Source organism: Emydura macquarii, unplaced genomic scaffold, assembly GCF_026122565.2.
Source record: "Emydura macquarii macquarii isolate MOO-44397 ecotype Brisbane River unplaced genomic scaffold, CSIRO-AGI_Emac_v2 contig_2676, whole genome shotgun sequence".
NCBI lineage: Eukaryota > Metazoa > Chordata > Testudines > Chelidae > Emydura > Emydura macquarii.
The window spans coordinates 6,698,540-6,716,014 of NW_027132813.1; the positions used below are offsets into that span (position 1 = coordinate 6,698,540).

A 17,475-nucleotide genomic window follows, 5' to 3' on the forward strand; every position below is an offset into this window, starting at 1 on the left:
CTGCAAAATCAAGGCTGGCGGTCAGGGATTGACTGTTTTCTGAAGATTTAAGGTTTTCATCCATGCTGCAACACAGTCTGAGCAAGTTTTTCACATCTTTATTTTTCAGAATGAATTGTAACATTATATGATCCCCATCGTGCAATGAGCTCAGGTGGCTGGACCCTGAGACCACAGGGAGCTCATTGCAGGACTAGGGCCTAAAAGACAATGGGAATTCACTGATGGCTTGTGTCTATTTCAAAAAACAGTAGCTGAAAGCATAAAAGAAAAACCCATTTAGCGCTGCTAAACCCACTTAACAATTCACCCTCCCTCCTCTTCCCATCCTTTAAATCCTTCTGTAAAATTCATTGCTGCAGTATTGTTTACCAGTGAGTTACATCGCTGGGAAAACAGTGAGAGTCCTGTGGCACCTTAAAGACTAACAAATTTATTTGGGCGTTAAGCTTTCGTGGGCAAAAACGCACATTGTCGGATGCATGAATTCACTGGGAAAAAAATTCAAAGCTTCATTGTTTGCATCAGAACCATAAATGTACACAGGCCCTCAGTGAATTGTTATATTGTTACTGTAAACTAGTATGTACTTTCTCATCCCTTGCCATCATATCTATGGGACACAGACCTTGAGTAAAATTTTCAAAGTGCCTGTGTGACTTATGAGCCCAAGTCCTGTTTTCAACGGCACTTCTGAAAATGTTATCCATTGTCTTCTCCCTTGTTTCTGTAAAATGCCTATCATATTTTTGGGTGTTGTAAATCAAATAAATAACTAATCCTTTTAATAGCTCTTGAAGACATTATGGCTGTCAGATATGCATGGTTTTAATGGTGAACATAACAGTCATTTTACATTATCTTTACATTTATACTTATAGTCTATAAACTACACTTTTAAACTGTTTACAGCCAGAACAGGTTTCTGGGCATCTCCTGCTCCTCTCTTCTGTGGAAAAAATATTTATGATACACATTAATCATTAGCAATATTTTCATTGATTTAGTTTCCCTCATATTAACTTCCCCCATGTTAAAAGAAGAAAACAGGAATTAAATGAGAGGGTATGAAAAAAATTACATTTGCAAGGAAGTATTTCTCTTATGCTTTTTGTCACTGTATGTACTTTAAGAGAATGTAGAAGATATGTAATAAATGCAGTACAGAAAGGACTATATACATATTTAATGTGTCTTGAAAAACTGCTGATGCATCTGAACTGTATTTCAAAAAAATTGTTTATAATCTACTAAATTATGATAATCATAAATGAAAATTAAGCCAAGTCTACATTTGGAAAGCTTTACTATGCCAGCAAAGTGCTGCTAGTGTAGATGCACTGTGAATAAGCAGAATTGTACTTCTGTAAGCAAAGTTTATCCCAGCCCTCCCAATCTCAACAAAACAAAACAAACCAGGTGAAATAAACTTCAACTGGCAAAAGTGTAGTTTTACAGTTAGAACTGTGTCTACACTAGGGGCTTCTGCGGGAATCACACCATTTCCCACCCATTTGTGTGTAAATCTGGCCCGATACAGCAATTTGCAAGGCACTGGCCTAATAATCAGGGGAAAGAAGCTAATAATAGAAATTACAAAAGGAAAATATCTATTAAATCATCCAATCCAGTGGTTCTGAACCAGGGGTATGCATACCCCTGGAGGTATGGACAGGTCTTCCAGGGGATACCTCAACTCATCTAGATATTTGCTTAGTTTTACAACAGGCTATATAAAAAGCACTAGTGAAGTCACTACAAACTAAAATTTCATACAATGACTTGTTTCTATTGCTCTATATACTATACACTGAAATGTAAGTACAGTATTATATTCCATATAAATATTTATTGATATATAATTATATAGTAAAATGAGAACATAAGCAATTCTTAAAATAAGAATTCTTTGAGGGGGTTGTGATGCTGTCTGGATTAGGGGTGACCATTTATAATATTATTTAACATCAATATTGAAAAATTACAATAATTCATATAGGATAGGCCATGTCAGGTATCATTAGAAAGGTTATAATTTGCTAAGTATGATGATATTGTGTATATGTATATTTTTTCTTGTAGCTTCTTGATAATCAATGTGGGAAATCAGAAGCACTGTTTGGTGAATCTAATTGCAGTGTTAGCCACCAGTGTTGGGAGAATCTGCTCTCCTTTTGCAGTCTGCCCTGACCTTGGCATTTTCAGATGGACTCCCTAGGCATGGACAGCTCACAGGGGTCAACAAGCATGCGGACAAGGGTGATACAGTGGATATAGTGTACTTAGATTTTCAGAAAGCCTTTGACCAGGTCCCTCACCAAAAGTTCTTAAGGAAAGTAAGCTGTCATGGGATAAGAGGGAAGGTCCTCTCCTGGATCAGTAACTGGTTAAAAAGATAGGAAACAAAGGTAGGAATACATGGTCAGTTTTCTGAATGGATAGAGGCAAATAATGGTGTTCTCCAGGGGTCTGTACTGGGACCACTACTGTTCAGCATATTCATAAATGACCTGGAAAAGAGGTAAACAGTGAAGTGGCAAAATTTGCAGATGATACAAAAGTACTCAAGATAGTTAAGTCCAAAGCAGACAGCGAAAAGTTATATCTTACAAAACTGGGTGACTGGGCAACAAAATGGCAGATGAAATTCCATGCTGATAATGCAAAGTAATGCATATTGGAAAACATAATCCCAGTTATACATATACAATGATGGGGTCTAAATTAGCTGTTACCACTCCAGAAAGAGATCTTGGAGTCATTGTGGATAGTTCTCTGAAATCATCCACTCAATGTGTAGTGGCTATCAAAAATGGTAACAGAAAGTTAGGAATCATTAGGAAAGGGATAGATAAGAAAGTATTGCCTATTTATAACTCCATGGTATTCATGGTATCCATCTTGAATGCTGCGTGCAGATCTGGTTGCCCCATTTAAAAAACAATATATCAGAATTGGAAAAGTAACGGAAAACGACAACAAAAATGATTGGGGGTATGGAAAAGTTTTACCTAATGTTAACTAGGGGGCTTTCACTCAAAAAGGTTGGGAACCACTGAACTAGATGATCACAAGGCTACCTTCTGGTCTTGGAATCTATGAATCTTTTGATTAGCTTTGGCAGAGAGAAAGCAGATGTTTCTGCCGTATTTACTCTTTCCCAGATCTATCAACAAGATGAACCTCAATAAAATTTAAATGCAACAATTATGTCCCAGGCATCCCTTGGTACAGTCACATAATATCCTACATTTGACAGGCCTACATCATTATACTCCTTAAATAAAAGCTTGTCATAGACACATCTCCTGCAACCCCCTCCCCCAATAAAATCAAATAAACCCCCGCACACAGAACCTACCTCCCAAAGCTGTCATACATGGAGCTCCCAGAACCCCCTTTCATTCTTGATACTCATAGCCCCCCAAAAATCTCCTCCCTTCAAAATACTACTTGAACACATATCCCCCTCTCCAGACCCTCTCTCCCTGCCCCACTCATCCCCCCCCATCCCCTCTCCCTGCCCCACTCATCCCCTCTCCCTGCCCCACTCAGGCCCCCTCCTCTTCCTGCAACACTCAGCCCCCCACCCCTCCCCCCTGCTGCACACTCTCAGGCCCGAGCAGGCCGCGGCCCGTGCAGGCAGGGGAGGGGAGGGGAGGGGCGAGGGCGGCGACGCAGGGGGAGCCCGAGTCCAACCCGACCCCGCGTTGAGGCCAGTGCGCCTGCGCGCGGCGGGAACACGTGGCCGCCGCGCCGCTGGCTGGGAGCAGAGGCCGGGCCGAGCGCGCTATGGCGGCGGCGGCGGGGGTCGGAGCAGCGTGTGGCGGGGACGCCCCGCGGGCCCCCTGCGCCTTCTCCCCGGGCAGCCGCCGCTCGCTGGCGCTGTGCGGCCCCGACGGGCGCCTGCGGGTGTGGGACACGCCGAGCAGCCGCCTGCAGCACGAGTACGTGCCCTCCGCCCACCTCAGCGCCGCCTGCACCTGCCTGGCCTGGGCCCCGCCGGGGGGCCGCCAGCCCCCGAGCAAGGTACCGGGGCGGGAGGGAGGGAACGCCGGGCCGGGCCGGGCCGCCTTGGGGCCGCCGCCGCCGCCCGCACCGCATGGCCCCGTTCGCCCCGTGCGGGGCCGGGCCTGCTCCGCCCCACCCCCCGGCACCATGTGGCTTCCCCGGGGAGAGCAGCCAGCAGGCCCCGCTGGGGAGACCTCCACCGGGAGCAGCCGCCCTGTGGCGGGGACACGGTCACAGCCCCCGTGTCCTGCAGTCCGTCCGTCCGTGTCCCCCCCGGCACCCTGCCGGGCAGCGCACGTCTACCGTGCACCCAGCCCGCTGGGGCCCGGGCGAGGGGTGGTGGGGCCGACAGGCTGGGTCGGGGCTCCTCGCTTCGCCTCTCCACTCCTCGGGGAGCAGCTGGGGCTGGGGAGGGTCACCACAAAAGCGAGAACCGCGCAGAAATCTCTGGTTTAGCGAGCTCGTGGGGGAAGGGCGGAGTTACGTGGCTGGGGGGAGCATGGGCTGGGTGGGGGCTTGGGTGTGCCCACTGGGGAGGGGGCCAGGCTCGTGGGCCTTGGGGCTTCAGGCTGGTGAACCTCTCTGGAGCCTAGCAGCGTTCAGAGTTTACTGTCGCTACATGCAGGGGGCTAAATTGGTGCACGTGTACTGTACTTTTATACATGCCACAGTAACACCTACCCTGTCTTTCGTCGGGGACTCTCTAAGCACTTTAGAGGGATCATTGAGAAGACTCTCAGCCCCTTTGTGCTGTGGGTAAGTATTTTCCACTTTTACTGGTTGGGGAAAACTGATGACTGGAGTGTGTGTCTTGCCCAAGGTCAGCCACTGTCCAAAGCTGGGAAGAGAACTAAGAAACAATGATTTATTGTATCCATTAGACACGTTTGACATATACCTAGTACTGCCCCGTTTATTCAAAATGCTTGTGGAATCAAAAACACCCCGGGGATCCAGATAACGGGGGAAAGCACCTGGGTAAGCCAGTCTCACCTGTGGCTGTGACAGAATAATTGAGATGACAGGGAGTTCTTCTGAAATGGGTTTGTATTATTGGTATGTGGGGCACTTGCAGAGTTTGTCATGTAAATTATTTGAACTGTGTGTATGTATGATAGCTGTAAAAATCCTTTGTTCAAAGAACAAAACATATTATTTTGCAACATGCCTGTCCTTCATATCAGCTCTATTGGTGAGATACTGTTAATGAGAGAGTAATGGCATTAGGAATTCATGCACTATTAATTTATGTAGAGTTCAGTCTCCTTTTGGGATAACATCTGCCTCCACTTTTGCCATTTGCAAATGGCTGTTAGCAAGTTATTTGTGGAAGGGAATTTTTCCAGAATTCAGGAGTGCCTTAAATAAGTGTGTGATTTCAGAGGGGAACTAGGAAATTCTAGTGTTGCGTTTCAGAGCATTTGTCTTATTTTTACAGTTCATTATCAAACCAAAAGTGTGATCAGCATTAAAACAACAAGGCTCCTGTCTACACTGAGGTTTGAAGTCATCTCAACCATTTTTTTAACTAAGCAATGCTAGCAAGGCGTGCTGCTTGAAACAAGTTTTGTTTCCTTTTGCAGTGGAAAGCTTGCTGTTTTCTGGTAATGTGTCATACCCTTTAAGAAGAATCATGTGCCAGTCGATGCCTCTAGGTGGTGTTTGGCCAGGTTCCACTTGCACAAAGGCAAAGTATGTTCTGGACTCTTGCCACTTTAGTGATGACCACACATTTGCCCTGTATGGGGCTGAGTTGTAGAAATGAGTGAGATTCTGAACACTAATCTTGGGAATTCCTAGCTTTAACTGCTTAGACTTAGAGCATACATCTCCCTACTGTCTGTATAGGTGCTTGTTGTGTGGAGATACTTTAGCTTTTGTTATGGAAAAGCATGCCCTTTTAAAAGGAAAAACAAAATCAAATCATCTTACGGTGACTCCTTTAATTAAAATACTGATATTCCTCAGTTACAATCATAGATGAATTCTAAATATTTTTTCAATCTCTAGAGTCTGAGAAAATAGTACGGCCACTTGCCTGTGGTGGGGTCAAGTTCAGCGTCTTACACATGAAAGTCTGGATGTTGTCTGGTATCTAAGGCCCCTGATCCTGTAGTGAGCTCCTTGTTGGGCTCCAGGGAAGTTAATAGGAGATATCTCTATGTGGAGAGCACTGCAGGATCAGGACCTCAGACTGGTTTGTATTTTAGTTCTATGGATTTTTTTGGCAAGGCTGTGAGCGAGGCATTTTTAGTATAAATATCTAAACATTATGTTTGTTTAGCACCTTTTATTTCAAGGACTCCACCTGACTAGCCAGGCTTTTGGGGGCATTTCAGCAAAGACATAAGGTAACTTCAAAACAATTTCCCTTTGGAAAACCTTTGCTACTTCCTGGCTCACTCATTCTGTGACATCAGCAATGCTATGAGTTGGATGGACTTCATTAGGACTTGCTTGTATTTGTAATGTGTTCTGGAATAGCTCCAGTGAACTAAGAATTAGGGGAGGAAAAAAAAGATGATGGGAGGATGGAAGAACTTTAGATAAGCTGGTAGCTGCTTCTGTGCTGATGACTGGTTACTTGCTATTTCCAGAGGAAAGGGTTAGCACACATCTGTGCTTAACTGGTCTCATTTTTCCTTTTCAGTTCATCTTTTGTACTAAACAGTATTAGTAAATGCAGGCAGTTCCAGAAGACCCTAAGTAATACCTGGGCATCTGGTGGGAACATATTCATCTTCACTGGTCAAAGAACTGTGTTTAAACACAGCTTTAATATGGCTGCCGCCAAACAAGTTTATTTAGTTGGTTTAGTGTTCAGACCTAGTGTTGAACGTGACTTTAAACCTGGATTAATATGCATTAGACCTGGTTTTAAATGTTTAGTTCCAGTTACGAACATGTTTTGGGACTGGTGTTATAGTTTTTGCTGCACTCATATTTTTGGTGCATTTTTTTTAAAAACTCTTTCTTTGTCACTGAAAATGAAGCCTGAAATTATGTTCGTGACAAGTAAAGATCTTATCTTTCTGCCTAGCTTTGGCTTTATGTGAAAGCTTTTGGAAAGGAGTTAGCCCTGGTCTACATTTACCTGGCGATTTGGCAGCAGTCGACGGGAGAGTAGCTTGCGTAACTCCCGTCGACTGCTGTACTTCCCTTCAGCGCTGCGTCTTCACGGCACTGCGCTGATGGGAACCGTGCTCCCATCGATGCAACGCTACGCCACTTGAGGGGATGGTTTTACTGTGTCGACTTCGATAGGTCGATCTGATGGTGGCGACTTTGCCATTGTCAATGTAGACGTACCCTTAGACTTCTTTTTATTCAAATGTCAGTTAATTCTGATTTTTATTAATATGACATTGAGTTAACTTCAGCTAAAATGAATATTTTTTTCTACCCAAATATCCTACATTTAGCCCTGTGTCAAAAGTTTTTGAAGTACTGTATCTTCAGGGATCCAAAGTTTCTTTTGTTTTGCATTGTTTAAAATTCAAAACTTAAATGTTGTGAAAGCTTCCAAATGTCCTGCAGTTCTCATATCTTTGGGGCTGGGCACAAACTAATTGCATGCTGCATGTTGCCTATTGTAATGGAAGGTAAACACCTATGTAGGTGGAGCAGTAAGGCTCTCACAAAGTTGGCTGCTCTTGTTTTAAGCCCACAAGGATTCCTTTTTGAACTTCCTGGTTGTGCATTAGTGCAAATATCCAGTTCTGTAGAGGAAACATCATTTTGTCTCTTGTGGGTAGAAAGTTTTTTAAAATGCAGTCTGAGGTGAGGTCATGTGTCTAGCTAAGAGACAACAAGCTCAGCAGAAAAATATTTTCTTTTGGACTTTGGGTTGGGGCTGCTTCATTCTTTTGAAGCCCTTAAAGAGGTGAGTATGAACATAGTCTGATATTAAACCCACGAGAGCAGAAGGGTGGTGATGGTGGTAGTGGCTTTTCATTCTTCTTTATGGTTTGACGTCGTGAAGAACTGATTCTAGCCTTTTCCACTTACCTAACCTGGCTCTCCCACCATACTTCTGGCCAAGGATGACAGGATGGAACTGTGTAGAGATAGTCAATGGCACTCAAACTGTGAGGGCAAGGGATTAAGTAACAGTTTGAGCATAGGAGCCAGGAACTACAAGATCTAATGCCAGTTCTGATACCGACTTTCCCTTTGTGGCCTTGGGCAAAATCACTGTGTTGTCTTAGTTTTCCCCATCTGTAAAATGGGAATAGCACTTTCCTTTCAGGGGAGTTGAAGGCTTACTCAGTGTTTATAAAGTGCTTTGAAAAATGAAAAGCGCTATAGAAATACTAAATTATGCTATGGTTTTGATCTTTCTCTTTGGGATGAAGCCCCTGTACTACTCTTCAGCCTCTTTGGCTCTGGGAATAAAGCAAAGACTGTAAAATGACCTTGGGTTTTCTTCATGGAACAGCACATTACCACTATGTTATCAGGATGCCTTCATCCAGTCTTTTCAAAATATTGAACTAGTCTTGTGATTTTGAACCATAGTGGTGGAAATAAGTCTTTGTGCTTGTCAACACTAAGGTTTGTAGTTCCTTTAGTTAACTTGTTAACATGATTGTGTCCTGTCTACGCTAGAATTTATACACACTTGTTCCCAGTTGTGTTTGAACTCTAGGGTTATGGAACCTTATTTGGGGAAGCTGACCAGACTAACTTATTACTTTTGTTTAACCCTTCCTCCCCATCTCTTTTCAGGAGGGTCCTCAGAGGAAAAAAAGGAAATCCGAAGCTGCAGAAGCAAGCGAACAGTTGGATCTGTTGGCTATTGGTACAGCAGTTGGCAGTATTTTATTATACAGCACAGTTAAAGGAGAATTACAGAGCAAACTAGTAAGCATTACACTCTCTGCATCTATCTTTCTGACTGTTTGTAAGTCATTATGTGCTACTATTATATCTCTTACTCAAAGTGTGGGTTAAGTTAATTTAACCAAGTTTTAAATTCTGAATGGTTATGTAGTTACACACATGAATGAGCATGCATTATCCACAAGAATGTTGGAGAAACCTGGAATGACTCTACTTTTAATATTGGTAATATATATAGGATGAGGAAATACTTTTTCTAGGCTAGCGCAACATCTTATGGCTATGTGCAATTGTAAATCTCGAGTTCCTTTTAACTTGAGGATAAGGATTTAGCTAGAGACCATGAAATTCATCTTGGGTGTGTTGAATCTTCAACAATTAGGCAATATTCGGTGTCTGAAAATTAAAAAATTTGCATTGGCTAGTGTGGAGATATTACTTTCACAGGGATATTCGTTATTCTATAAAGGTGTGAATCACAGACTTAGCTTTCCATATAAAGTCTATGTGAGCCCTTATATTCTCAGCATATGGTTTCCCCAAACCCATAAGGTGATGGTTCCATCCTGCTGTCATTTTTTCCTCCTTATAAACTTTACCTCTTCTCTGCGATTTCATTAGTTTTGATTTTGTACCAAAACAAAGCAATATGATTGATATCAATAATAATCTTATGGAATAGATGTACAAGACTATCTGATTTCTTCCTCCTGGTTCTAGACTATTAGTCATGTGTGCATGTGTAACTTATGGGAAAGCATCTTTGTGCCCTGTTAAGTTGAGAAGTGGTTTAGCAACATTAGTTTAAAGCTGATAGGGTAAATGCTGAAACTTTGCTGATGATATGTTTTTATCGCAAAGTTCATGTTGTTGGGTCCATAGAAATGGTGACCTATTTTCTTTTTTAGTAACAGAATAATGGATTGTATTTGAGGTGTGGTTTTTTTTTTTTTTTTTTAAAGAAGATATTTGGAATCGTAAACATTCCTCACCCTGTCATAACTGAGAAGTCATTTTTGGTCTTGAAATATATCAATTAAAATTTTTCTCTGCCTATTTTTAAGTAGGATGCCTTGCTGTGATGCTTGGTTTCACTCACTGCTGACTTGCAGTGAAGACATTTTCCTCTGGGCTGTCTGAGCAGGCTGGTGCTGACTCAAATAGTAAAATTCAGTAAATTTACAGAAAACTCAAATAATGACTAAAGGGTCAAGTTAGCAGTTTACCAATGGTCTTACAGAACTATTTTAATTTTTGGGAAGAATATCCAATAACTTTTCTAGCCATGTGTTTTATCCCCTCATTCTGGTTAGTGTAGTCCCATCTCCGTTTGGGTGAATAACCGTTTTAATATTTTCCATAACCTGATTTAGCACCCCAAAAGTGGCTTGTTCGGTATGCTGATTTCAAGAAAACTCAATAGCTAAGGCCTGTTTCATTTGCCTTTTAACAATTAAAGCTTTGCTTCTCTTGTAGGATGGTGGTCATGACAATAAAATAAACTGTGTACGGTGGCACAAGGACAATGGTTACTTATATAGTTGTTCAGAAGACAAACACATTGTGGAATGGAACACACAGACCTGCAAAGTGAAGTGGTGAGTGAGACTGGTCTGCAGTCAAGACTATCAGCATTTCTTTTACACATTCCCGCTTTCCCTATTTAAAAGCATTTTGGTTTGATCTAGTTGCCACATTTTGCCTTGCAAGTAGTTTAGGACACTGAGCTTCATGCCAGCAGGGGCTGATAGTCAGTCTTTTGTACTGAAGGGAAAGCTGTTACAATGCTAGGTTTCCTAGGGACTATTGTGGCTCTGTTAAGGGCATAAAGGATGTACCATACCAAGAAAATAATTGGGGTCTGCCATTTCTTCAAAATGAATTTTTAAAAATATCAGACATTCTGATCACAAATCTGAATAATTCAAATTTATATTTTTGTTGAGAACTGTTTTGGGGCTTTCTTCACAAAACCAGATTTCACAAGCATTTAGTTTAGATCATGTTCTATTGAAACTCTAAAATGTGGTGTGCAATACACTGTTGTCCTCTAGTATTTCACAGTCATGTAGTTACGTAAATCCCTGTCAGCCTATTGAAATGCAGGTTTTCAAAAATGTTGAATAGCCAGCATCTCCTGCTGATTTCATTGGGTAGATGTTCATCACTTCTGAAAGTCAGACCACTTGTTTGGATGTTTAACTACAGATTCAGAGCATAACCTCAAGCACCCACTTTTGGAGGTATAAACTGAAAACCATTAAAGTGGCAAAAGGCAGAAAATTCACAGATTAAATTGCTAATATCTAGCCACAATAAAACATATTTATGTTCTAATATAAAAGGGCTAAATACTTAAACATCTCTGAAATATGCTCATAACAGCAATCTTAATTTGCTCTTGTTATATATTGTGTGCTGTGTAGAAAGCAGCTGGGGTAGCAGTATTGTCACAGATCCATTGCCAGTGAGGTACAGCAGCTGACAGTCTGTCAGGTTCTCTCCATTACACACAACTGTGTGCTTGTACAGTTGCATGCCACAGTTAGGACTGTTTGTGTTCAATTATGGAGATCACTAACTGTGGCAGGCAGTCCTGCTAGTGCATAGTCTGTCTGTAGTGTACATAAAGTGTTGGTGCTTTTGTTCATGCTACTGAGGGAAATTAGCTAGCATAGACATGCTAGCAAGTGTAGACTACATGCAACTGTGGCAGTACATGGCAGATTTGTAAAATGGCTTATAATGCAGCTAATGGTCATCCCAGATAGTGTAGACAGGATGTGTTAAACTTATTTCTTGCAAGAACTGAAACCTTTGAAACAGAACCAGCTTTATAAAGTAGGAAATCTTAAAAGCAGGTTTTTTTCTGTCTGATGCAACAGTAAGTATATTTTACATAGTTTTTCAAAACATCATGTTTAATCAGGAACTTCACTTTTAACATAATGTTCAATAGTTCATTGATTGCTCTGACATCAGCAGTATATGTGGTGGGGTTGTTACATTGGTGCGGAGCTGACTGTGGCAGACAGACATCACAACATACAAGGGGTTGTGTAAGCCTTTCTTTTAAGTAATGCACAGAAATGCCCCTTTATCTTGACTACTTGGAACGTTTTCAGCAGAACGAAATTTGACAGAATTCCTAAGTCCACAGGACTACTACTTCTCTATTCAGATATCCTCTTGGTTTAGTAGCCTCGTGTGGTGAAGCACTGAATGTGTGTTAACCTATGGGAGTGTTTCTGTTTTCTGTTACATTGCTGTAACTCCGCCACCACCCATGTAAGATTGAGAGAGCAAGTGCAGGTGCATGAGAAGACTTTTTATCTGTGGCTGAAACTTTCTGCATAAAAACCTTGACCATTGTTAAAAACTTTTCATTTGTTTTGCATTGTCTCTGTCTCCGACCTTCTCTACTCATAAAAGTTGTACTGGTTTAACTAAATTGGTTTAGAAACTGAGTTAGCTAAATAGTGCAATCCCTTGAGTGTATACTCTTAAATTGGTTTGAGTGAATTATATTAATTTAGTTTAAGAATAATTCCTCACCAATGTAAACCTAAATTGATATGTCAGTAAGGAATTGGCTTATGTTAAATCAGCATCTGCCACTCTTAAATGGATTAACAAGTGTTCATCCAAGGTGATTGCACAAATTTGACTAAAACATCTAAACTGTTTTGTGTGTGGACAGGGCCTCGGTTTACTGCTGCTACAAAACTGGTAGAGTTCACATTATTTTTCAGGGCCCACAGCAATGTCTTTTGACTTTCAGCAGAATAGTGGATTCTTCTGAGATGTCTCTACAATAGATATTTAGGGTGAAATTTTCAGGTGCCCTAAGTGATTTAGGAGTTCAAGTACCATTTTCAAAAATGACTTGAGCACTTAGGCTGCTAACTCGTTTTTGAAAATAGGACCTGAGCACCTAAATCATGTAGGTGTCTTACCCTTAACCCCAGGCGAACCTGCCACTTTGTGAAACACACAATAGTCCTGTTTGCAATAAATTATTTGCAGTAAAACCTAATATGCAAAACTCATTGGGTTTCAGGTTTACAATAAATCGGTAAGGCTTCAGTCAGACTTTTTTTGAGCCTCAAACTTTATTCAACATTGAAAATGATTCCCCCCTCCCCCCCCAATCTGGAAAAGTAAGTGTTGTAGTTTTGAAGTGGAAGTTTGTTCATTCCTTCCATTCAGATTCAAGCAACAGAGCATATGTCATATCTTCTTAGTCCTGAATCTGTTATACCTTACTCATGTAATCATGACAGTCAAGATGACATACTTGTGCTATGGTTTGAGACTGATGCAGATCCCACTGAAGTGAATGGAAGGAGTTCTGTTCACTTTATTGGGCTTTGTATAAAGCCCATAGATAGGGCCACGCTTTCTTTTGTGGTGAAGCAGCTTTGCACATCACCATCAGAACAAAGCCGCCTGAAAATGACTAGCTGGCATGGGAAGGTCACATCAGTTTATGGGGATCTTCTAGAGCAGTGGTTCGCAACCTGTTTACCACTGCACTAGAGCCAGCATAGTAGGATGTGGGTTTGGATAAGGTAGTTTAGGTGAACCCCAGCACCCCATAGGTATGTTAGCAGTCATTAAAGCTTAGAGCAGTCTTCAGGCAAGCCTAATGTACACCGGGGGGACAGACCAACCCTTTTGCACAGCCAGGGCAGGATCATGGAAAGCAAAGGTGGTTTAAATCCACATTTGCAATTCCTTCTCGAGCTGTATTGTGCGCTCCTCAGCTACAGATGTTATTGCTTGATGGATGTTATGTGGTTAAATGCTGAGCCGTCCACAAACACGCTGCCATTGCAGATTCCTGACAAGGATGAATGGCTACATGGCTGGGGAAAAATGATCTATTTAACATGACCTGGTATGTGTCCACCTATATACTTGGTCCTCTAGTTTCTCAGGCATCACATCTTTCTCTTCATTCCACGAGCAGTGCAGTGATTCAGTGCCATTAGGGAGGGAGTCGTGAGCTGGCCATCTCATGAATTCTCTCCACATGAAGTTCTTTTCAGAATGACTTGTTCTGCAGATGGCATTTTCTGGTTGAATTGGTAGTTCACATTGATCAAAAGTAGCCACATGAGTCATTGTAGGGATCACAACATCGTTATCACACACATCCCAACACATACCAGGTACTTACCTATTGGATCAAGCCTACCTATTGTTATGTTTGTATTCATTTTGTTCAACATCTGTATCTGCTAGGGATTGCATCTGTCTTCCTGTTACAGTACAGGAGGTATGTGACCTCTGGAACCACCCTCAGCCACGGATGAGTAGGCTCCTGTCCTGTGATCTACCATTGTTGTGCTGGGACTGGGTTCATTATTGTCCATGGCTTTCCTACCTCTGCTCTGTGTGGCTGGTTTATTTGAAAATCTATCAGACACAAGTGTGTGCACATGATACCAGTAGCTGTGTAGTCCTCACCCCTATTGGTTTGTTGTGTTTCATTAGTATGGCCTGTGATTTTTTTCACACACTTTTTAACTACTTGCTTTTTTGACATGCTAAGTCTGGAATTTTTGGAAAATTTAGTACCAGGGACAATATTTTCAGAAGTGAGTATGGCACATAAACTCCTATGTCACTTAGGAACTTCTGAAAATGTTACCTTAAGAATCCAGAAGATGTTCTCACATGGTGGTGTAAAGTCAGGAACTAATATTTATCCTGACAATGTAGCATGCATTAAATCAGTTTTTTCTCTGTCCATTCGTGAAGCAGAATGCCTCGCTGTGATGATACCCACTTGGTTTCGCTCACTACTGATGTGCAGTGGGGACAACTTCCTCTTGGCTGTCTGAGCAGGCTAGTGCTGATAGTAATACAGTGAAACAAAAAGAAGCTGAAGGCAGCAATTGTGTAGCCATTTATTATTTTTTAATTTTGCAGAATCTGCTTTGAAACATAAACAATATCCTCTTGACTTGTAAGTGCCATCTTTGATAAAGTTAGCACTGAATAGGACATTTAACTCTTGTGACATTGCATTATCTGTGGTGCAGCTTGCCAGCAGCAGCCTACTCCAGCGCTACCACCAGTGGGAGTTGGAAGAAAAATGTTAGTGTGGACACAGCCTTAGATTGTGACAGGGTGTCTCAGATTTAGTATCTCAATCAGTGTAGCATTATATCTTCTTCAAGCGATTTTAAATTCCTTTGTTTGACCACTAGGTTGTCTTGTCAGCTAATAGTTATTCTTTCAAAATCTAGCTTGCAATGCGTTTGAAGTACAGAAAATTGATATTAAGGCTTTGCCAGTATTCTGGTGTGTGTTGGACATTATGAAAAGTATCTGGAAGGGGTGGGGGGGGGAGGGTTTCTTAGGTGATCTTAGTAAGAGATGGTGGGACTGATTTGGTGTCTTCCTTATATGCTGCTCTGACAGCATGGCATTGGTGCAGGTAGCTCTGTACTACATAGTCCAGTGCAGGGGTTGGAGGAGGAGGTGTTTTCGTAGTGCTAGGTGCTGCACAATCCGTAGATAGCACTGGGAAGGCTGTCGTAAGTTACAGAAGCGCACAGAACTGCTTGAGCCATTTCAGTCCAGCAGCAGCAGCCCAGAATCTGAAAGAGACAAAGGTAACATAAAGCAACCTTTGCCCCCCTCTTGCCCTGTTTTGTGCCTCATGGGTGGTACTGCACAGAATCTAGCCAGGTGTGTTTTGAAAGGAAATTCTGAGGGGATGTCTACATTGTAGCTGGGGCAGTAAGTGGCAGCTTTTGTAGACCACCTGGTGCTAGCTAACTCACTAAAACTAGACCTGAGGGTGCAGTGGTGTGGGCTTCACAAGCTTGTCTCCCCTGAATACATATTTGCTTGTGCTGAAGCTCCCACCACAGTATCTTCACCTCTGTTTTTAGTTCGCTAGTGTGAGCATGTCTGCATAAGCTGCCATTCACACCTCTGGCTGCAGTGTACACTCAGATATATTGACCTGTAAATTTTAGTCTTCTGTGTCATTTCCCTGAACTAATTGTCTTTAATAGTGTAAACAGAATAGTTGACTTTTTACAAAAGCGTTGAGAGTTTTGAGTATACATTATTAAAAATCCACCAGTGTGGCAGTGATGGAGGTTAACAGTTACAAGTAACACTAGGTGGTTATAGAAGATTTTTTGTTCCCAGTGAGTCTGCCTAGCCCATCTTTTCTCAGATAGTTCAGTTGTTAATGCAGCAGTAAACCTGTATGTTTCTCTTAATTCTTTAACATGAAGCCACATTACTGTTATTTTTAGGAGTCTGCAAAAGCACCACAATCTAATGATTAATTAATACTTTGCAAATAGGTGTCTGCTTCGGTTTAATGCTAAATTTAAAAAATCCTGTCAGAAGAGGAAGTTGGCTTTCTTCTTTGAGTAGTGTCCCTATGGGTGCTCCACTATAGGTGTGTCTGTGTCCCTGCGCTGCTGATCAGAGAACTTTGGTAGCAGTCCCTCCTGCCTGTGCATGTGCTGCCCACTGCCTGCCATGAAGCTAGCCAGCCTGTGCAGGTGGCTAGAGACAGAGGTAGAGTTGTCTGTTTGCAGATTTAACTCTTAGAATTGCTTATTTTTGAAGCCCCATTTTTCTGTTTTTGCTTCATTTACATTTTATTTTAGCCATTGCCTAAGAGGGGAAAAAAAAGAAGAAAAGGACTTTGTCTTCCATTGACCCCCTGTGGGGGGACACCCCTGGATAAAAGTATGCCCGGCTTCCTGGGCTTCAGAAGTGCCTCAGTTGCAAGGAATCTATCTCAGTGACTGACGGACACGCGCAGTGAGTTTGCTGCCTGGGAGAGAAGCACATTTCATAGAAATATGGCTTGTATCAGCAACTGAAGCTCAAACCCAGGAAAGATAGAGAACTGACGCTCAAATTCCTACTCATGGAGTCAGCCCTTTAACCTCTGGAATCCTGGCAAGAGCCCTCACCGCAACCCTCCACTTCGAAGGGAGGTGAGCTCAGAGGTGTCTGCGAGCCACTCATGTAAAGCCTCTAAGAAAACATCAGAGAATCCCCATAGTGAGCCCCGATTAAGCTGAAAAAGATCCCTGGCTCGGTCAGTATCATTGATTCCTATGGCACTGAAGCTGTCTAAATCGGGTATCCAGGGCACGCACGGTACCGAACCTACAGGGAAGTTGGAATGCCTAAAGATCTGATGGGCACAGGCAAAGAAGCATTGGTTCTGCAGGGGCAAGAGAAGCATTGAAGATTCACCATGGGGAAGGCTCCATTGGTACAATCGTCAATATCTGTACCACTGATGATATGCCAGGCACTGATGGACCCTGCTATCATGTCTGCATCTCCCAACACTGTCGGTACAAGCCTCTCGGCACCGACAGCCTTCACTTGTACCAACAAACTCTACGCTGATGTATATCCGGTGCACAATGGATTTTTCAGTGTTCACACCAGACTCTCCTCTGCTCGGTACCAGGACCCTGGTATCAAGTTCACTCAGAGCCCTTGGCTCACCGACAACCTCCTGCCAGTCACTCATAGACTTTAAGGTCAGAAGAGGCCGTTATGATCATTGATTCCTTCCCAAAATTCCTTCATAAATTCCTTTCCAACCCCAAATATGGTGAT

The 17,475-nt window shown here is 42.3% G+C and overlaps 1 protein-coding gene and 2 non-coding genes across 3 annotated transcripts in view; all 3 read left to right on the plus strand.

The window, feature by feature from the left end:
* The first annotated feature begins 3,700 nt into the window (after positions 1 to 3,700).
* WDR43 (WD repeat domain 43) overlaps positions 3,701 to 17,475 on the plus strand; it is a 43,614-nt gene continuing 29,839 nt past the window's right edge. Inside the window, exons 1-3 of the mRNA XM_067564806.1 lie at positions 3,701 to 4,029; positions 8,740 to 8,874; positions 10,330 to 10,451. Of these exons, the coding sequence (XP_067420907.1) occupies positions 3,793 to 4,029; positions 8,740 to 8,874; positions 10,330 to 10,451 (494 nt within the window). The 5' untranslated portion in view covers positions 3,701 to 3,792. The remainder of the gene's footprint in view (positions 4,030 to 8,739; positions 8,875 to 10,329; positions 10,452 to 17,475) is intronic.
* LOC137164578 (small nucleolar RNA SNORD53/SNORD92) lies at positions 9,927 to 9,997 on the plus strand. The gene has a single exon (XR_010923130.1). It is a non-coding gene; the product is annotated as a small nucleolar RNA SNORD53/SNORD92 (small nucleolar RNA).
* On the plus strand, positions 14,629 to 14,706 carry LOC137164576 (small nucleolar RNA SNORD53/SNORD92). The gene has a single exon (XR_010923128.1). It is a non-coding gene; the product is annotated as a small nucleolar RNA SNORD53/SNORD92 (small nucleolar RNA).